The 22400-nt window shown below is 40.0% G+C and overlaps 1 protein-coding gene across 6 annotated transcripts in view; it reads right to left on the bottom strand.

The window, feature by feature from the left end:
• Positions 1-2275: 2275 nt before the first annotated feature.
• Positions 2276-22400, bottom strand: part of enox2 (ecto-NOX disulfide-thiol exchanger 2) — a 177856-nt gene continuing 157731 nt past the window's right edge. For 3 of the 6 annotated variants that reach the window (XM_080035279.1, XM_080035280.1, XM_080035282.1), the window contains 7 exons: positions 19867-19981; positions 17069-17256; positions 15014-15154; positions 11208-11264; positions 10299-10401; positions 7785-7870; positions 2276-3004 (listed from right to left, as the gene is read on the bottom strand). In XM_080035279.1, coding sequence (XP_079891405.1) covers positions 2870-3004; positions 7785-7870; positions 10299-10401; positions 11208-11264; positions 15014-15154; positions 17069-17256; positions 19867-19981 — 825 coding nt within the window. In that variant the 3' untranslated portion in view covers positions 2276-2869. Of the gene's footprint in view, positions 3005-4250; positions 4355-7784; positions 7871-10298; positions 10402-11207; positions 11265-15013; positions 15155-17068; positions 17257-19866; positions 19982-22400 lie in introns of those variants that run through there. The other 3 variants (XM_080035281.1, XM_080035284.1, XM_080035283.1) reach the window with 2 other exon arrangements.

Here is a 22400-nt window from a genome sequence, read left to right on the forward strand (position 1 = left end):
TGTTAGGCTCAATAGGAGGAGCTGTTGACTCACCAGCTCAAGTCGAATGCACCAAGAGTTCCAACTAGTTTTGGAAATAGATATGTTGCGATTTATCTTGTGATAAACAAAACACCATTGTGCTGCTCTTTGAGAGGCAGTTCTGTCAGAGTGTCAACACTCTTCAACTGCAAACCTTTTGGTCCGTGACCAATGAGGAGCTTAGCAGCAATGCCTCTGTGAGGGGAGATCATTTTCTTTTTGGACCACGTGCGCTGCATACACACACAGCCAGCAGCCTCTTACCTGTTCCCACAAGGCAGGCCATAATCATACTTTAGTAGATGAGGATGCTTCGTGGAAACTAGATGAGCGGATAAGGTAATAAAAGGGTATGTGGCTTATCCCCTCACATGCAATGATACCCATCATATACGTAATGTGAGAATGTAGAAAGAATGACAGTCCCAGAATTAGACTAAAACCATTCAATTTTAAATTCAAGTTCTGTATTTTCTATAACTTGACATCAGCAGACGCCAAAGAACATCTTCAAACATCTCTCCCAGAGGCTTCACTAAGGTGGGAGTCGTCCTGCAGCATCGTCACTGCTGGTGAAATGACTCACACCCTTCAACAGCTTTGACTTACTTTGACCTTCAGATGAATTAATGAGGAGACTCCTCGCTGTGTCACAGCGATGAGAAGGCAACAGTGAATTGAGAATGGCATTCACCAGGGAATACGGCTGGATTTAATTAGTCTGTCTTTACCTTGTATGATGCCCGAGAAAGTGATAGACAATCAAAAGCACGTTTGTGTTTGCACGCTCACTCACAACAGCTACAAGATGGATAAATTGCGAGTCAAACTCCAGTCAATCCATGTGTAGGAGTAATAGCAACTCAATTGGGAGGAACCACTAGACAGAAAGCAGTTTCTGGAATAAAAGAATACACCCTATTAGTGTTTTGTTTGTCAGGGAAAGAAGGAGCGAAACTTAACGATTGAGCGAGGAGAGGCTGGTGTGAGGTGTGCTTGAGTTTGTCATCAGGGATGTTCTGTTGATAACAAGTGGTACAATGCGGCGAGGGAGTGCAGTGATGCATAACTCTGCACAGAGACAGCCTATTTCAAGCTCCCAAGTGCTTCCAAGAAGCTGAAAAGCAGAAATATGCAGTTCCTCAACTATCAGTAACACCATCCTAACAAATAACTGAAACATTTCTTATAAGAAGAGAGAGGCAGACCTGATCTTTGATCTGAAAAATTGCTGTTACTACATAAGATGGCATTACAGCAGCAGCATCCACTCTCTTTCCCCATCACGCTTGACAGAAACCTACAAACTCGGTGGATTGGAGTTTACATACTCTATTTAACATGCAAACCACATTACTCCCATGACAGATAGTTCACTTTTCACCAATGAAACCCTCTTCCCTCTTAAACCAATGCTGTTAATAATGGATACACGCATAAGTCAGGAAACTCTTGTAGAAGCTTGTAAGCAAAACATACCCATTATTAATTCAGGTACAAGGACTAGTGTTCCGACAAGTGCATGAACTCTAACTTTTCAAATGCAATGCCTGTAGGAGATGGAGGACCAAGAGAGCACATCATGTGTAATAACAAACCTTTGTTTCTCAGAAACGACAGAGGAAGAGAGCATGCCGCCAAGTAGCCCAGTGGAGGAGCATTAGGAATGGTTGAATGGGCTTTTGGGAAGAACCTGCAGTCCTGCGGCAAGAGCGCTCTATCTGGCAAAGAAAACTCCCCTCTGTAGAGTGTTGTATAACCACTTCATATATGGATCAAGACAAGTAGTACACACACACACACACACACACACTGTACCATCATGGCAGCACACACCAACTTCCTCTCTAATTAAACATTATTAACACAATCCCCTAGGTGTGTGTCCCAGTGAAGTAATGATGTCGTGCAATGCCTTTAACCAGGCTGAGAGCCAGGCTTAATGCTCTTATGTAATTTTCTAAAACCAGCATGAGAACAGCAAAGGTAAAAACAAAATAGGTGGACACTGGTAAAAGTATTGCCCTTCAAGCAAGAAAAGGAACAGACTTAAAAGTAGACTACATGTCTAGCAGGCGTATGTGTGTTTGTCTCTCAGGACTGATGGTAAGTGCCAGTAGGCTAAAAGATGTTTGGACAACCGCATCAGAATCACACACACTCAACCAGCCTCTCAGATTATCAAATAAATAAAAAAATATATACTCAAATTGTCTTTTTATAATCAAAAATATCATCCAAGCATTTACAGTGTATTACAACAAATGATTCTAGGCAACTTTACAGCCTTTACAGAAAATGAAGAAATATATCCAAATTTGATCTATGATACAAACCAGGAACAGCAAAAAGAGAAGATAGGGAGGCAAAGGGTTCAGAAGTTTTGAGGTGTGCAGTTAGACCCTGATAAGCCTCCTTTGGTTATCCCTGTAGTCCAGGTCCACACTAACACCATACAGAGTCAAATGCAGGTTCAGATAGTACAATGCCCTGCCCATGTGGGCGATAACTACATAATAATCCACTGACTGTAGGAATCGGAGCTCTTCCATGACTCCAGGAGAACATATTTTGCAGACGCTGAGTTCAATCTCATGAAGACTTTTTCATTATGATTCGGTGCCTTTTTTTATGTCTCTGCCATCTACAGAGTCCCTGAACTGCTCATGTAACATTTTCTTCCTGATCTGAGATCTGTGCTCAGTCTTCAGTGTCTTCGTACAGTCAGGTTCAGTCCACCATCTTTGATATTTTCTACTGAGTCTTTTCACATCTCTACAGTGTCCCTCGTGTAGCCATGTCTGCCTGTCGTTCCCTTCCATGTCCCAGAAGTGTCACCAGCGATGTCTTATGTGCTTTTGATGCCCTGGAAGCCGCAGAAGTTCCAGCGTTTCTCTAGACTGGCTCCAACACCAGTCAGCTCCTGTTTGAAGGTGCAGGGCAGACGAGAGAGAAGGGCCTCCACCTCACCGGGGTTAATCTGCTGATAAACATTTATCAGAGCATAGAACAAAGGTAAGAAAAAGAACAAAGGGAAGGCCACATGTTTTAACAGAAGCTGCACATAATCATAATAACACCCAGTCATTTTTTGTTCGAAATAAAGACGGCATGATGAAAGAATGATGCAATGATGAGATCCAGCTCAAAGTTTCTGCTTTTGCTGAGATTTCAAGAAAACAAGCATATGGCAGCCCTATGTCCCAAATACAGCCTGATTTTGAAGATGTATCCAACATTACTAACTGTAATGATTACTAGTTAGACATGTTTGTCTTTTTGATTAAGAGCTTTCATATATAGCTCATGCCCCTGAAACGCTTCACTTGTGTTTTATTCAGGTAGGACACATTACTAAGATCTGGGTCTTTCATTTTATTTGTAGACTAGAACATTTAATTCATGCTTTTATCTCCTCCCTGGACTTCCAGGGAAAATAACAACGACTAAATCTTGTGAAGAGCCCTGCCACTGGATGTATTCACATTCTAAGAGAAACAACACTAATAGCCCAGTAATTACTACCCTGGGTTGGCTGCTTCTCTACTTTTTAATGACACTCACTCATATTCATTTGACTTTGCTTGTTTTAATAATAATAATAAAAAAAACAACCATTAAAAAATAATTTTTTTATGGTTATTTGTTTTCATGCTTTTACATATTCATATTATTATATGAATGGTCTGCTGCAATTAGCATTGGTTATTGAGTGGAATCTATGTTTGCCTGACGAATCTGTCAGGTCGATCTTCTATACTTGATCTTTCAGAAAAACCCCTTCAAATGAACGGGGTAACTTAGAATTTTCCGTATTTTATGAAAGAAAAGCACAATTATTATCAAATAGAATAGCATTAAATTGATACGAAATACAGTTTAGACATTGTTCATGTTGTAAATGACTATTATAGCTTGTACAAAGGCTCATTTTCAGCAACCATGACTCCTGTGCCCCAATGGCGTATTGTGTTAGCTAACCCAAGGCTATCGTGTTAAAAGGCTAATTGATCAGTAGAAACACCTTGTGCAATTATGCTAGCATAGCTAAAAACTGTTGAAAAATTGCCAAGACGCTGAAGATCTCATACAACAGTGTGTACTACTCCCTTGACTGAAGAGCACAAACAGGCTCCAAACCAGAATATTAAAAGAAGTGGGAGGCCCCGAGCACAACTGAGCAAGAGGAAAGTTCATTAGTTTGAGAAAAAGGTGCCTCACAGGTCCTCAACTGAGAGATTCATTAAATAATATCGCAAAAGACTATTCTCAACAGTGAAGCGGTGACTCCATAATGAGTAGCAAAGAAAGCCAAATCTGAGACTGGCCAACACTGGTTAATAAAAGGAATAGATTAAGATAGGCAAAATAGCAGACATTTGGCAGAGGATTGGAAAATGTGTTAAGGACAGACACATCTAAGTTTAAAGTATTTGGATCACACAGAATACATTTTGTGAGACATAGAACAAACGAAAAGATGCTGGAAGAGGGCTTGACACAATCTTTCAAGCATGGTGGAGGAAATGTGATGGTCTGGTGGTGCTTTAATGCTGGTAAAGTGGAAGATTTGTGCAGAGTAAAAGGAATCTTGAATAAGGCTATCACTCCATTTTGCAACACTCAGTGGACGATGTCCTTCTACAATAGGAAAATTACCCAAAACTCAGCTTCAAATTATACAAGAACTATTTAGGGAAGAAGCAGATTTCTCTTGCTATATTTCTATGTGCATGTGACGTTTAATACTGTAGGAATGGGCACCCTGATTCTAGTTAGTATGCTTGGCTGGCTACTGCCTTGGAAGGTCCCTCACTAGGAAGCATGAAAAGATGGAGAAGGGGGCGTGGGTAGGCTGACCTCAGGTCTCCACACTGGAAGTCTGAGGGATCTGAAATGGAGGAATCTATCAAACTGAGCACCTTTAACTGTTTAAAGGAAGGCAAAAATCTCAAATTGCACCAATTAGAAATGAGACAGAACCTTGAAACTTATTATGCACCTGGTCTGTGAAGAGGCCTCTGTGAAGGACAATCTGATGTCTCATCCTTTTTCATGCTGTAATCTAACATTACTTTTAATGTCTATTACTTTAAATCTTTTTAGATTTTATGAACATCGTGTCTAACATTTGATATATTTGTAATCTGTTATAATCATTGCAATGCTCATAAATCCACACTTTATTCTTTTACAGACTGAGACTCCACACCTCTCCTCTACGCAGACTCAAAAAGCATTCACTACACTCAAACCTCCACCACACTGCAATAGTGTGATGGCACAGCAGCCACCTGACTTAAGCCTGTTACATACTCCGCGAGAAGAAAGAACAAAGTTCTCGGTGACAGAGCTGCGAGAAGAAAATGACGTCATTTTCTTCTCGCAGCTTGTTCTCGACACATCACCCGGGCCGAATTTTCTTCTCGCAGCTTGTCCGAGAACTATTGTGTGATTGGTCAGTCTGAAGTCAATGAGGAAAGCGAAGTGCCCATTTGAAAGAAATAAGGAAAATCAGCTGGCGCTACTGAGTCAATTACCATGGTAACAGTGCGCCGCGGTGAGGAGTTCGGCAGTTGAGTTCTGGTGAAGTATGTAATGTCAGACCAGAAAGAACTTCTCGCAGCTCTGTCACGAGAACTTTGTTCTTTCTTCTCGCGGAGTATGTAACAGGCTTAAGTGTAGTCTGGCTTACATAGCTCAGGTGGGCTAAGGATCATTCGCTCATTGAAAACCTGTGGTGACTGCCAAAATCCACTGTAAAAGATGCTGTAGACTACACAGTGTCTTGCATTAATAAGTATATTTTTCCAGCCCTGTGCTGATGTCGGGATGCATTAAGGTCTATCATGGAGATAGGACTGCTGTGTCATTATAGACAATGGGGCTGTGTGGAGCCATGAGATAAGCAGAGAGTACTGGTCTTGTTGTTGAGCAAGAGAAAACGCACATCAAAGACTAGCCAGTGATATTGACAAAACTCTGTGGGCCGATTGATGTGTTGCGCAGTCAGTTTGGAAATACACATGGCAAAGGAAAACTAATACACACTGAAATAGATAAGAGTGGGTAATACACTCACACACACGCAACAACAAATTAATATATTTTCCGATTTTCTCTAACTTACTGACAGATACAGACAAAAGACCCAAAAGGGAGAGAAGACAGTGTCACACTCTATATTTTATGAGTTAGTATGAGTCAGAGTGGTGATAATCATATCTAACAGTCGCTCTGGAAAACAGTGTACTTGGGGCAACTTTGTTTTTGCAGTTGACAAATACATTATTTTAAATAATAAGTATTTTTAATTAGCTTGAAACCTGAGGGTTTCTGCCGACATGTTTAATGTGTCTTCTGTTTGGTCAGTGACTGGGACTGTAAAAAGGAGTGTTGACATTTTTCCTGAAGGTGGTGAGCAGAAATGGCCATTAATCTAAGTGTTACCTATTGGGTGTGACATTGGAAAATGGCATTTTGAAAGCCTCATGTAAGTGGCAGTGCAGAGTGATAATACGTTCTAGAAATGCCTCAGCAGGAAGATGGGGGTAAAATAGCAGTGCTTAGACAGACAGAGTAGAAAGCGAGGGTGTTTGAGGATTGAGGCTGGTGTTTTGGAGGCAGAATGAAGGATCTAGTTTTAATATGATCTACAACCAGCCAGGTATGGATAGACATGAAGCCATGAAGCCCTTTCAGGATGAAAAAGGTAGGGACACCATCCCCAAAGTTTAACTTAACCCAAAATAGTATTTTTTTTTAGTATGGGTTTTATATGTTGGACAATTTGTGTTAGTTTATGATGCTATTTGTGTATCTGCTTTTTTTTCTGTGTGACTGACTATGTTTGCTCCTTTTCCTTCGTCTGAACGTCTTTTCTAGGCTCAGAAGGCAACGCTACAACACAGTTTTAAGTAGGAGCCTAATCGGCGTTTAAATACTGTACCGTACTTTTCGGCCTACAAGCCGCGACTTTTTCCCCGTTTTTCGACCCTGTTATTACACAGCACAGTATATATTCTGTAGCTACTGGGGATGGGCGTTAGTAATCGAGTACTCGAGTACTCCTCGTTTCAAATGATCTCGATTGGTGGATGAGGAAAATCGTTTTTAGTTTTTTTTAGTGTTTGTAGCCTTTAGGCCAGCCGGCGGGCCGCCCCTATTTTAAAATGTTATATACGGTGCGGCATATAGTACGGAAAGTACGGTACTAATGTAGCCTACTGTGTTAACAAATAATTAAACTTTTCGTTTAAGCCATACTGAATTAACACTAACTCTTTACTTATCTGCCACTGGCATGTGTGTCATTTTAGAGCTTGTTAGTGTTAGAGTTGAACAAAACTAGGTAATTTGCTAAACTCACCCCTAGTATCTTGCAAAAGGAAACTTAATCTCAAAAAGATTCGCAAAAAAATTTACACAGCCGACATGTAGCTAATGATTGTTTAAAGGGAGACTTTGAAATCCGGGCAGAGAGTTAAATGAGAATATTAATACCATGTGCTAAAATGTCAAACTATCTGAGCTACAACTAGATATGTCTCTCTGGAAAAGGCTGTAAAAGCGTTAATAAGCACTGCTTGCACTGGGGGGCTGTGACTCAACTACACAGCAGGACAATGGCGTACAGCAAGCCCATATGTCAGCCCAGTAGGGGGAAGGGGGGGCTGACAGTGTCTGTATGGGTGCATGTAAGCTAAAGCTATACTGAAGGCTGGCTCTGCTAATCTGCATCACAGTGGTAGTTTGGCTTCTACCTTGGTGTCCAAACGCTGCAGGTAGGAACAGATGTACTCGATGCTGGCTCCAAACGGGTGGACGTGCAGGAACGTTGAAATGATCCCTGAGGGAGAACAAAGGCAAGCATAGATATTAATGCAGATACATGTCATATACCTCCGTTTTCTGTCACCTGTCAAACATTGACAAACTGCCAGAGGATGTACTCCTTTTTCTCCTCTCCTCTGACTGAGCCTAATGCAAGCTTTCAAGTGGCTTCTCCCAGAGTCCCAGTACTGTTAAGAGCCTGTTGTACATTATGGCTCCCGATTAGAGGGAGTTTTTAATGACAGCTTTGATGCTGTTGTGTCTCTCATCAAAGCCATATTGTCCCCATGCTCAAACAAACCATCTGCTATCAGCTCACAATTGGGGCCAGGAGAGAGATAGTACTCCACCACTGCTTGCTAACACCTAGAGCACTGAGGGACCAACGCTTGAAACAAACACACAGTGTTCCAGTCTAAATGCTTTCTACTGGCTCAAACTCGAGCACGAATGTCACTATCACTTGTGACTTTTTAAGAGGAAGTTTCTTCTCCTTTTTTGTCATCTGCAGGTCAGTTGATGCTTGAACAGACTAGAGCTGCTCCATTGGCGATGATGAGAGACACAGAGGGACTACAATTGTGCATGGGGAAACACATGAAGTAAACTTTCATCTGGATTCATTTGCATTAAATCGTCCACTAGAGTGGTTTTGCCGTTTGTGTTTACAGACCTTAAAGAGCCGACAAACACATTCTCCAACCTATAGTGCGCTGCAGATGTTTGCTGTTAAAACAAAAACCCAATCTATGTGTTAGGTGCAGATTACCGGAATAGGAGTGAGTGTCAAAGCTCATACTAAGACTCAGATTTCTTATTAATAAATGATGACCATTGAACACTTGAGTCAGCAGAACCTCAGTTTGTATCATTATACACCACATTCAGTGGTTTAACCGCCCTGTGAGTCTTTCAACTATAAAGAATTCAATGATAAAACATGCTATGACTATTATTTATTTCGATGGGAACCTAAGCTTTACAATATCATTAAATTTTGTCCCTCATTCTCAACAGTAGCAAATTAAACTACTACTGTTTTAGTGCCTGTAGCCACAGAAACCAACTAATAACCCAATGCTGGATTACTTCCAGACCCCAGGTTTGTTATATTTAAATTACTTAAGGATACTTTTATGCAACAAAAAAAGGCCCAGATCAACCAGATTTCAGCCCCCTCTACTAGACATGCCCTAATGCAACAAGAACCCCCTTGGGGCTGCTGAATGCGTAGGTCTCGTATGCTCATTTTCAGTTTCAAAATTGTAATTTGGGTTTCTACTAGAAACTATTTTTATGTATTAGTCACCAAAAAAACCTTTATATTTCTCACAGTGCCATTCTTGATTCTCCTCTTTTCAGCCTCTTTCTTACGCTCTGTTTTAGAGCAATTATTTTTTAGCCCCACCTTAAAAAAAGCTGCCAGAAAGCTGTAATATTCAGGGGTATCTGGTGGTGTGCTTATCACAAGTGGAGGTAATGCTAAGTTAGGTTGGTAATGGGGTGCCGGGCTTCTCCCCTTATTATGTCATCAGGGGAGAGAAATAGGACTGGGGTTTTTAAAACAGGTGTTGAAAAAGATTTAAATTAAAACTGTTTACTCTTCACACTTTTGTATGCAAGGGCAACACAGCAAATTCTTATAGGGGACAATTACTTGCGATAGAAGAATACAATAAAGACCAATAATTGTGAATTCAGACAGCATGCTTGTCCCCCCCCCCCCATTGTTTTCACTGTAAACACAGTGGCAGATTCAGCAGCAGCGACCAGGAGAAAGAAATTTGGAATTAGTGATTGTTCTACTTTTTTTCAACTTGTCTCCGCGGCTCGCTGTGTTCCTATGGCAACAAAAGGAACTGCAGTAAGGGAAATGATACGGGGCCAATTTGGTCCTGATCTCTTGATACTTTAATTCCCTGAATAATCCACCTCTTCACCAGCAGAGAAAAGACATGACAGTGTAGAGAAAATGGCATTGGAGCAACATAAACTTCAATCCTACTCAACCTACTCTTACAATTAGGTTGTATCTTAATACACTGACATTGCAACTGCTCGCTGTCTGAAAGCAACTTCATTCTTGGAGAGGGATTAGGTTAGCAGCATAGCAGTGTCAATTTGGAACCGTGAAACACAACGGTCAGATCAACAGCTGCACAATGTTTCTTTAAAGGTTACCAATGCTGATTTAGGTTTCTTTCAAAATAATAATTTCAGTTTCACGCTGTGTTGTGCTTTTGAGAAATTATTGAAATTATGTAAAAATCCTGCTAACAATCTCAAAATATCTGTATCCCTAGAAATGCATAATAACACGTGTTTCCTTTATGCAGTTCCTACTACTTCTACTGAGCAATTCATGGGTAAGAATACAGCAATGACAAAGTGTACGTGTTTGTGATATTGGCAATGCAAGAGTCAAGATTTGTGTCTCGGCGTACCAACTAGCAGAGCTTCCCTCTCAGATTGGATGGGACTCTGTGGATTCTTCTCTGTAGGACCCTCCTTCTCCTGACTGCAGGACACCACTGATAGCGTTGCTTCCTACAAGAACACACACACAGACACACACAGACACACACAGACACACACACACACGCACACACAGTTCCCTTAAATGACTCTGCTACCAGCCAATGTTTAACTGTGGATCATGAGACAAAACAGGCTTAAACCTAAGCTGATGGATGAAAAACATTATGAAGACAAAAATAAATAAGAAAAAAAAGTTTCACCAATCACACCCACACAAATTAGAATGAGCATAACGAGGCCAGGGAGAATTTTCTAGCCAGCAGCTATATCCGATAGAGGGATAAAATGCATGTCACACACACAAACTAAAAAAAGAGAGAGTGTAGGCTGAACAAATACAAGGAAGAGACTTTGAAGACGAATGATCAAGCTGCATGTATCAGTTCTCTGACAGGCGGCAGACAAACGGCAGAGAAGTAACAAGAGTTTTTGTCTGTCTGTCGTCCTACATTGTATACTGTAGTGTGTATACTCTTTCTACTTATAGTGTGGGATGCCTCTTTCTGTTTTCAATCTATCCATAGCCCCCTGTGAGTTTGTCAGCGTGTTGGCTTGTAGACATGCACATCTGCGAGCCAACTTTTGCCTTTATGACTCCTTTGCTTCATAGCCCAGTTGTGTCTGGGTGATGAATTCCATGACAAAATGCAGTCGTGGTGAATTATATTGGCCTGTAATTATCTGTTGTGTGTCACTGGAAAAGGTTAGAGTGCAAAGTCAAGAGGAGGAAGAAGCAGAAGACCATGACAGGCAAATGAGGACATAAAAAAATTATTTGGAGAGGAGTGTTGAGGGCTCAACTTTTTTCTACTTACAGTGGTTTGATTAGTGCTTTCGTCGGCCCCTCTGTCATCCTGCTTCGACATCTCCAGCTGCGGCACATTAGAAACACATGAGGCAAAATCTGCAGTTAGAAACAAGCTAAGCCCTAATGTAGACAGACAAGGGGGGACGTGGTCAGACACAGCATTGGTGAGCGAAAACAGGCAAACATAAGCATTGTTTATTTTTAGTAATAGCGTCCACAAATGTGCTGATTTCGAACAAACAAGGAAAGCAGAGACACTGATTTCCATGTGGACGTAAAAATAACTCTTTTTAAGTGAACATTGGTGTAAACAGTCATCTATTTAATTTGACACGGTGGTATACTTTTTTTGTTCTGTTCTCCCCCAAGTAAGTAAATGATAAGTGTATCATTACCCATGGTTGGGACCCACAGCATTACAACATCAACATCTCATTTTTTGACAGCTGTTTTAACCAATTCACCCTCTCTAGGTGATTTATGAATCATAAATGCCAGACAGTCTCTGGTTCCAGTTGCTTAAGCCTATGTATTTTCTGCTTTTCCTGGTTTTAAAACATTATAAGTTGAGTATCTTTGGCTTTTGGACAATATATGCATTGTGAAGAAAACACCATGGGCTCTGGGAAAAGGGCATTTTTCACTATATTCTGACATTTTATGGATTCAATGATTTATTGGTGAAGTTGACATTAACAATCTTGCACACAAACACAGTTGCAGTGCACATTTTGTACCAGCTGTATATTGCTCTCTGTGGCTCTAAAGGAAGCAGACAAAAACCCTGCTAATGTCATCAGTTTTATTACATTTTTTTAATTATAGAATTATAGAAAACCACTTTCTATAAGCGCAATACAATATGCCATTCATCAGAACAATTATGAACAGATCAATCAATAATTATAATAATCATTAGTGGCAGCACACAATTATATACTGAAAGAAATGACAAAGGCCTTTTGCTGTGATCATGTTAGTGATGACCTGCACTGGTGTCATTCCAGTAATATGTGGCGACAGCAGGGACAGTGATTGGAGCATTGGAGGAGAACTGATGGCATGAAGAGATCTCTTGAACATGACAAATGGCCCGACGACGGCCGCAAATCTACAGAGAACCTCCACCCAAAAATGGATTTCTCCTTCTTCCCTTAATGAGATTGCCTCCAATGAATCAGGTTTGCTCACATGCGGGGTTTTTAATTAGCATATTTCCCAGGGCTCAAAGTTGAGGGGACATATTTCTAATCAAACTCATCACCATTATTGACACCTCTGTCCCTCCTGTTGTTTCTTCTCGCCTGTGTTATATAAAACCTGCAGTTGCCTGGTATGTCTCAAGGCAAATGGGGGCTCCCGGTGTGGTGTGACATTCTCTCGTTTGTATTATTAACCAATTTAATAGGCGATTGAACCTGCGGCTCATTTTAATCACAGCCCCTCCTCTCGTTATCCCGAGCCAGAAGGAACATTAACAAACATTAGCACTAGAATACTGGGAATATGGGGGACGACATCTGAAACATGAGCTAACATGACATCGTCTTAGCAGAGAAAAATGACTCTCGAAGATTGAAATTGTTTAATGAGATTGTAAATCACGGTTGACTGTATTTAGGAGTGTACCCTTGTCGTATAATAGCTCGCCACTAATCAATATTAGATAGGAGTTTTGTTGGGAAAACATGCCTCAATGTAAGCAACACATTCAATCAAATAACAAATGGGATGTTGCGATGGATGAATAATGCTGCAGGAGTGTGGCTCTAACTGATGATGTGGCCTGGTATAGCAGCTCTGAGATGGCACCATTAGCTCCACGTCATCTGGGAGTAATATCTTCCTATCTGGTGAACACGCTATTACTGAGTATACATATTGTTATCAACGTGATCTCTTAGTCACTTCCTCTTGAGTCGATTTGAACAAAATAATTGCTCTGTGTGAAGCCACTGCATATGCAGCCCAAAGGACAAAATGTTCAGGAATGAGAGTACGTTATTGGGTTGCTTGCTGGTGGTCTATGTCACATGAAATCGCAGCTGCAGACAAATAAGGGAACAATTTGACTGCGGTCAACCGTTGCTCAGCGTGTTTGTGATTAGGACTTGAATGGATTTCTTCTGGTTTTTGTTATGTGGTTGCAGTGAGAACATGCAGTTACAGAGGAGCGAACAAAATAACATCCTGTCTCGTTGACGAGCAGAAATTTGAGGGAAAATACATTTAGTTTGTTTATACAAATGCAGGATTTATTCAATAAGGTTTTGGTTGTTTTGGGCATTTGATGATTATTATCTGTTTTTATGTATCTGTATTTATTTGACATGTTTTATTTAAAAGAGGTTTTGCCTACTGTAATAAATTTGGCCAAATTTCTGGATACAAGATAATAGTATCTCCCAAAACTGCCTTCCTTTGAGTACAGAATTCCTTTTTTTTTTTACAAACAATCTATCTGTGCTGAGCCGCAACAGTAGGACAGTAAAAAAAAACAGGAATTTTATGTTGGTCTCCCGGGAGACGGCCGATAGGCTGTGTCTTGGTCCAGGCTCCATAGTTCTCAGTTTCTTGTTTAGAGTCGAAGTCTATAACCCAATATAATCTTCACACATACTCAGCTGGGTGTCCAATAATGTTACTTTTACATGCCATAAATCTATTTTGCCAAGCAAGGGGTTTCAGACTCCTCACAGTTAGTAACCATCAGAATTGGAATCATCAATGCAACTTCTTTGCTTTGATCCTTCTTTTCTATAGAACTATATAGGCTACATGTGCTGCTGGCACCATTTGATTGCAGAATGTATTAGGTAGTTGACTTTGTACTAATGTATTATGCAGAGATGTTTTTCTGAAGATTTTGTTTTCATAGAATATCTGACCATGTTTACGCATGATACAGCAATCCTCAAAATACACAAAAAAAAAACAGTCCATAAATGAATGCTGAATCCTTGAGTACAAATGTGGGACATTCTTTTATTTGCTTGTTTTATCTGACAAGCAGTTCAAAACCCAAATATACTCGGGTAACTATGTGAGAAAAAGCACAAAAAACATTTCACAAGCATGAAGTAGCAACTATTTGGTATTTGTTCCTTGAAAAGTTGCAGGACAAAAGTCTTTGAAGGACAGTAACAACTGTGGAAAGACAGCTTACTACGAACAAAAGGATGACCAGTATTCCTTCAAATGATTATTGGTTTAGAATGTTTTCTATTAAATTCTTTCTTGCACATTAATACTGGCTAAAATGAAGACAATCATGATGGATCATTACACTGAGTCACTAAAAACTCAAAAGCTCCATTATTAACTTTTTTGGAGGGGAAATTAGAAATTAAAGGGTCGACTAGAGTGTGTGTTAACACGGAATAAATTAAGCTCCCTGGGAGGAAAATGGGAACGCCAGAAAAACGATTGAAGTTAGAAATGGTCTGTCTCACTGCGGTAGGCGGCCAATCCCAGCAGTGTTGATATCATAAAGATGCACACAAAATAGCTATTTTGGGATATCGGGATGAGCATAGAAAGTTTTAAACTAGTTCAAGCTGCTGCGTAATTTTCTCGACCCCCAAAAACATATAACAGCTATCCCACTGTGTCCTTTTGTGTATTGATGATTTATTTCTTTAATATAGCTCATGCCTCGGAACTCATCTTGAACTAATTTCTTTCTTATTAAAATGCAAATTAGACAGTGTTCACTTTCAAATAAAGGGAGTCGGCCATAAATGAACTTGCATTTAAAAACACACGGCTAAACGATGTTAGACTCTTTCCCTTAGGTTTTGTGTCAAAACTAACCTGCATTGTGTGTGTGTTCTGCAGGGTCTGCAGTCCTTCCTTCAGGTTCTGGACTTGGTTCGTGAGCTGCTGTTTGTCCTCCATACTCTTCTCCAGCTCTGCCTCTCGCTGTTTTAATTCATCCCTCATTTTTAACAGTTGCTGCGGGAAAAAAAGGGAGAACAATAATCCACTAATGCCATTGTGAACTAACTAAGCGTGACAATGCTCAAACTGCTTCTGAAAGAAGAGGAACAATCAGCCATTTGTTTTATTAATATTTAGCATGTAATCCTTACACCGGTAATTAGAACTTCAGCTCAATACAAAAAAGCAATTAGACACTGACATAAATTATATCTCCAATGTACATTTTCTAGGGAGAAAACAATTGGTGTATAATATTCTGTTTTACGCTGTTCTTTTTTATGTGTCCAAAAGGTATGATTGTTATTCTTTTTTATGTGTCCATAAATTTCTTTTTTTTTGTAAACACTCAACAACAACTTTTGATAGTTAACTGTATTTAATATGTATCTCAAATTAGTCCTCTAAAGGTTTTTATGAAACCGAGTTGAAAAGATTCTACTTCGGCTGTGTTCATTCCAACCAAAAAGAGTGTGCACGGTGGAGGGGAGGTCATGATTGGCAACATTTTTCATCTGCAAACCTTCACATCGAGTGCTTTTGGATTACATGCACTATAATTCACAAAATGGGGAAACAAGATTGCCAGTCCATGCTGACAACATTTAATTGCAATTTGTGTGTCGGCCTGATACAACATGGCAAGGGGAGGTATCCGATTCTAGTGTCTTCCAATTTATTTTATCCATCAACCTAATCTTTTCATAAACATATCATGAGAGAGGTTAGCTGGAGAGGTAATTACTCTAAGCAAGCAGAAATAAAATGCAGGGCCTTAATGGTTTCTTTCAACACATGAATCAATCATAATTTGAATTGAAGTAAGGACACTTGACAAATTCCAGAATGAGCCAATTAAGCAGTTCTTCAGTAACTAATAGGTAGATTTAAGGGGTTTCTGACATTAAAGTGATTTTTTTTTAAATTGGAAAGTTTGGACATTCTATTACCTGGAGGTTTAGTAGTTAGGAAAACAATTTTACCAAAATCACATGAACAGATAGGCAAGTAGATACATTTTTTGTCACATCTGAGACACATGCACCTTTTGTTGAGATTGTTTTCTAAATTGTTGTTTCCCAGGTCAAGAAGGGACTTTTAACCACATAGAGGAAATGGAAGAGAAATGTATTGATATTGGGATTTCTTGATGTAATTCTTTTTGGGGGTGTTTACAATAGTATTTATTTACTTTACTTGCATTCTGAAAATATCTATATATGTTTTTGTTAATATGATTACATTTTTGGGTTTTTATTATCAAATGTTTCTAAATGTCAGAGATGAAATGCCTGTCTGTCTATTTCTCAATAAGAGTTGATGGACTGTGAACACACTGGGCGAAATAATGGAATCCATCCCTGACAAGGTCTGATACTTCATATTTCATTAATAAATAGAAATATCAATAATCCAAACCAAAAAGAGTTATACCAACCACTGAGTTGGGTTTAATTTGGTAATAAAAGACTGAAAATGCCATACAGCTTTCAGAAGCAATGTAATATATTTCAAGGTTACTTTTCATTATTTGAAGAAAGGGTCTGAAATTGTTTAAATGGCCTTGGGTTTGTTCCATGAAGTGCACTTGCACTTTTTGAATTATAGCACCCAAGCCTCAAATCCAAGCAAAACCCATTTATGCTGCAAATCAGACTTTCCTTAACAAGCCCTTCTTAAAAAAAGACTAACAGCTGCTCCAGACAGCTTTTCTACATGTCCCCACATAGAACTCCTTTAAAGTGCGAGGTCATGAATAAATGACAGTCGAGTTTTTTATCTTGCTTTGAAATTGGTTGACACAAGTGACCTTGTTCTTTAAAAGAACCTGGTGCGGAACAGAAACAAAAAGTAGATTAAACTTTTTTGTTGGATGAAAATGTCTGTATGCTTCTGTGTGTGTATGGGTGTGCCAATAATAAGTGCTACCTTCTGCATGCCCTGCAGAGCCTGCTGTAGGAAGCTGAGCTGCTGGGAGTGCGTGTTGTCCTCCTCACTCCTGATTGGTTGGTTCTTGCCTTGTTCCTGTTTGAGCAGCTCCACTTCGTTCCTGTAGCCGTCCAGCTGGCAGCGCAGGGAGTCATTCTCCTCCTTTAAGGCTTCGGCTTGGGAAACAGCTACACATTCAAAGTATTGAGAACAGCATGGAATATGTGTTAGGTGTATATATTAACTATATCAGTGTTACAGTCATGTAATTAAAACTGCACTCTCCGCAACTTGTTATCCAGTTGAGACTCGTTTTCTCCGCACAATCGATTCATTGTTATGCCGGATGTGTCTTGTAGAAACCTATACGAGCCTCCACATTTTGTTTCATTGAAAGGCTCTGTAACACTGACATTTAAAATCTTGAGTGGATGACTCATTGACCATTTGGGTAAGAGCAGGCTCAGAATTATTGAGTAGGATTTTGGGGTGGTGAGTATCTTAAAATTCCAAGCACGACAGCAATTTCAGTGGCTAATATCCTCTTGATGTCTTTGATTAACACATCTCTGCCCATTCCTGCATGACAGATTACTTAGCTCTTGGGGGGGGGGGCGCTTAAATTTAGTTTTTATAGTTTGTCTATCCTCAGTAGTTGTCATATTTTAAGATTAACTCATATTTTGAAATTATAGTATTAACAGTATTAGTAAAAAAAAAAGTTTTGGTAGCCCATTTTTCTTCTTTTTTTTTTGTAGCGGCGCCCCCTGCGGATGGATGCGCCACTAGCATTTGCCCATACTGCCTATGCCCAGGGCCGGGCCTGAACATTGGGATGAGTCCAGTCTTTCTTCATTGCTATGGTTTAAATCAAATTGTAAATGGGAATACAATAGGAAATATAAAAAAATATATATATAAAAAAGGAGTAGCAGCTTTCTCCACTTCCCAACTGACATGTTGCTGCTACGTCCTGAATGGAGCACAGATTACAAACCAGTTAAAGGAGCCCAGACAAAAGATACAATCGAAAATGATCAAATATCTCATATGAAACCATATCTTTTTTTCACTTGAGCAGAAAATAGCGTGTTTATGTAGGATAACATTGCTTTTAAAAAAATCTGATTGAAAAGAAAACACAACACAAAACGGTTCAAAACAAGATGGAATTTGTTGTTGGGATATTCACTCCAAGTTGTGATAATCAAAACCTTTGTAGCATATTATTAACACACACTTCTGAAAGCTGTGATAATGCCACAGTGTTTGGTCCAATAGCTCTCTGGTGGACATTTGACCTGACCTATTGAGCAAAGAGAGGAGACAGCGGGAGTTATTACTATATGAGACGTGCTCAGCTCAAGAGATGTCCAGTATTATCAGCTCTGCTCTCCTCCTGTGGGCCTTGAGGGGAAGCTCTTTGGTAAAGTGCAATACACTGACTGGACTAGGGAGATAAAGCCTATCCCGTGTGAGCTTGTGTGTGTGTGTGTGTGTGCGCATGAATGCGTGTTAGGTTTTGTGTGGGTCTTTCATGAGTCCTGCCTGAAGTCTATCATGAAGGACCATTGGCAGTGTTAATGAACTCCTGCTGGGTAAGTGTGTGTGTGTGGGTGCATGCGTGTTTGGACCCATGATGTGCTTGTGTGCACTTCTCTCCCAGCAAAATGGAGGTTTGAGGTGAGCAGAGTATTGATCTGAGAGCCTCATCAGCTTGGTGCGAGGATATGTCAACCACTTGGCCAGATTGCGAGCAATTCCCCTCTTGTTACATAACAGACAGCGCTATCGACCTGAAGTTATCCTCAAATGTGCGCACACGCACACACACACACGCAAGGTTCTTTTTTGCTTTCTATTCTGTACATGAGCCAGAGGCAGAGCATCGATTCACTTTTTAAGAGGCCACGGTCACAACACAGGTGTTTTCAGCATGTCGCGGTTGACGTGTAAATATGCACCTACGTGGCATAGGTTAATGAGTAAAGGAGGTGTAACCGTCAAGCAGTTAACACGGATACCGAGAAGTGTCACATTAAAACCAGTCACCTCAGCCAATCCTATAGCAACAGGGAAAATAACAGCTCTTAAAGAGGGAAGCTAATTGCTGATAGCTAAATAGCAAGGTAGTGACTGAAGGGCCTGAACTGAGGACGGCATTTACATACATTTGCATGTTCATTAGAGAAGCTGTCGTATAAGCCAATGACAGAGATCAAAGTGATTAAAAGGCAGGAGGAATAGAGTAGGTGAAGTACGCATGACAACATGATAAGAGACCTCCTCACATGTGGCAGTGACGGTAGCAGCGTGTTGCCCTGGTGACTACATAGTGTTATGGGTTATTCTAACTGGCGTTGAGCGACGCTTGTTTTTGTTGCTTTGGCACACACAAAGAGACCCTTCGGAGGGAAAAACAGAAGATTATGGCACTTCAGTGCCAACCCAATCTGAATTTAGATGGCAGCTGGTAAGTGTGGACGGATTCTGACACATACACACACATGTGGAGTGTATATTCACTGGGGTGGATTTTCATATAGTAGTTACTCTCATCATTAACACAGTAAAGCTAAGCATGCGTGGTTTTAGCATCTTGATATACTTGGATTTTTTATTTTATTCATGTGGAGTTGTCAGATGCCTTGGGAATGATTAGTGTCATTTTAGTCAAACAGCTTTCTCCTTCAGTTACTCAACACTGTGTTCATCCTCTTGGGACCTTGATCAATATAAAGGCCTGTCATGTTGTCTGAAGTGTGGACGTGTGAATGTGTGCATCCATATGCATATACCTGAGTCCTCTGAGTCTTTACTGTCAGGGACGTCCTCCATGTCATCATCCGACATCTCCATCTCCTCCTCTCGCCTGATGCCCATCAGCTGCTCGCTGTGCATGTTTCTAATCTCCTGCCAAACACAAGCAAATCAGGGGTTAAATCAGGGCGGCAAAATACTTGTGGGTGTTGCAGGCTTTAGCATGTGCTAGAAGGAGTAGGATCATCCGTGAGGCACTAAGGAATACTTTTAACATCAGAACAAAGAAGTGTAGATGAATAAAGATGAAACGGATGGTCTCAGAGCTGGGGCTCAACTCCTCCTCTGGCACAGCGAGAAGGCAGATGTTAGCAGAGATATAGCGAGATCCCACAGTTTTGTACTTAACTGTTCTCTTTACTTGGGACAAAACAGCATATTAATGAAACTGTAAGTGTATGAGACAACTACAGCTACCGTCAGAAATGTCAAAGCACGACAACTTCATATGACACTGATGCACGACGGAGCATGAAATGTGTGATCTTGCAAATACTGTGTATCGTACTGTTAGTTTTTCACTCCCATGTTTAATTCTAATTGAGTGCATATAAGGAAACACACAGTAGTACATTTAGAATACCAATCTTCCCCGTCTCATTTCACCCTTACAAACTGAATCGCTAACGACTACATCCATCTGGAGACCAGTGACAAGAAGCGGGTTTCAGAATGGTTTTAAGATTAAGCTCATTCGACTGAATCGGATTGGCTTTAAATAAAACCAACAGTTCCAGGTGTGTGTGTGTGTCTAGAGAGAAGAAAAACAAACTAAATCCTCATGATACAGTCTGTGATAAGAAAAAACCACAAACATACAGTCTCTGGGAAATTTTTCTTACATGGGTTTCTTAAAAACCACACAGCTTTAATTTCCTGCATTGAGTACGGCTACAGCAGCAAACAGTGTTTCCATTTTAAATAAGAGGTCAAATACAAATGGAGCAGGAGAATAGAGAGCAAAGCTATCTATACTGGTCAGAGACACAGACTGTTAGGTATGGAACACGTCACTTAATATAATAAGATGAGCCAGTTAAGAAATAGCCACCCATGATTTGGGTCGATTACATTTGTATCATTGCATTGATTGCACGATAATCTAAAGTGTCAATTTAATGCATGTAATAAAGTTGCAGTTACTACTTTGTTTAAATAATTTAAGATTTGTGAGATACAGCAGATTTACAAAATGCCCATTTACTCACCTTCAATCGCCTATCACAGCCCTGATAAAGCATACCTCTGCTATCTAGGATTTATTTTACACACAAATATACAGACAAAGATATGTGGCCATTAAGTTAAACGTAAAATGTTCACACACATTTCAAGTTGAATGGATGGAAAGTGTTCTCACTTTACGATTCAAACAAGGATGCATTGAAAGACATATATGTACAAACCTTTTATATACTATCTATGGTACAAACAAAAGTGTGGAGATAGACTGTTTTATCAATGACAAATTCATCACAACAGGCTATAAACTGCCCAGGAGTACATGAACGTACAACCATCTGTCAGCTGACATTATCAGCCTGAGCCTATGGCAGAGGTCAAACAGGTACTCTACACACATGAAAACATGCAGATGCACAACCATCTGGTGTGTATGTAGCACATTGTGCAAACAAACACATCCACTACACACAGACAGAGACACACATACACAGACACACACTGACACACACACCACATAAAAACACTGATAGAGGGAGGCATCTGTTGCTTGATTCTGCCTGGGAGCTGCAGCTACCCAACAGTGCAGCTTGTTCCTCCATATTTCACCTTGGGGCCAAACAATAATACTGAATATACAATGACTGAGAGTAAAACTGGCTGCCTATTTGATGATACACTACCCCTGGGCAAATTCACTTACTTAGCTTAGCACTATATGCTCTTTACACTGGCCAATGGCTGCCAGCCCAATACACCACAGCCTCTAAGGCAGGCCTCTAAGATGTGAAATGTGAAAATAACCCCTTTTTTAAATTTTGTATCAAATCACTCCATGCAATTTAAAACTGATTACCAGTGGGGCTGAAAATGACTGAGAATAAGCACCCACCTCTGCAACTCTATGCAGCTTTTTGACACTTTTAGTACTTTATCGTTTTGAAGCTCTGGTCTCTGTATGGTTTATCTTACTACACCCACATATATAACCCAAAGGAAGCTGTTTGCAGCACACTCAAGCAGAGTACACACCACCAGTGTGTTGTTGGAGAATTCTTAGCAGTTGAAAAAATATTGAGTTGTGTGTCTGGCCACCTGATGAAGGAAATTTCAATATTCACTTTTCTTTTTAGCTTTGTTTTCCCTTTTGACTTCTGACAGAAATATCTTGGCTCTTTAGTTGCTAAATGTTATGCGCAATATATATGAAATAAATGAGACACAGTGTATATGAAGCCATTTTGCCTGACAGATTTTTGTTTTTATTACAGCCACAATTAAGTGTTAAAAAGCTGAAATAATCCCAGTGTTTTTCATAACAATGTGGGTC

The sequence above is a fragment of the Ammodytes marinus genome (genome assembly GCF_949987685.1).
Source record: "Ammodytes marinus genome assembly, chromosome: 10".
Taxonomy (NCBI): Eukaryota; Metazoa; Chordata; class Actinopteri; order Uranoscopiformes; family Ammodytidae; genus Ammodytes; species Ammodytes marinus.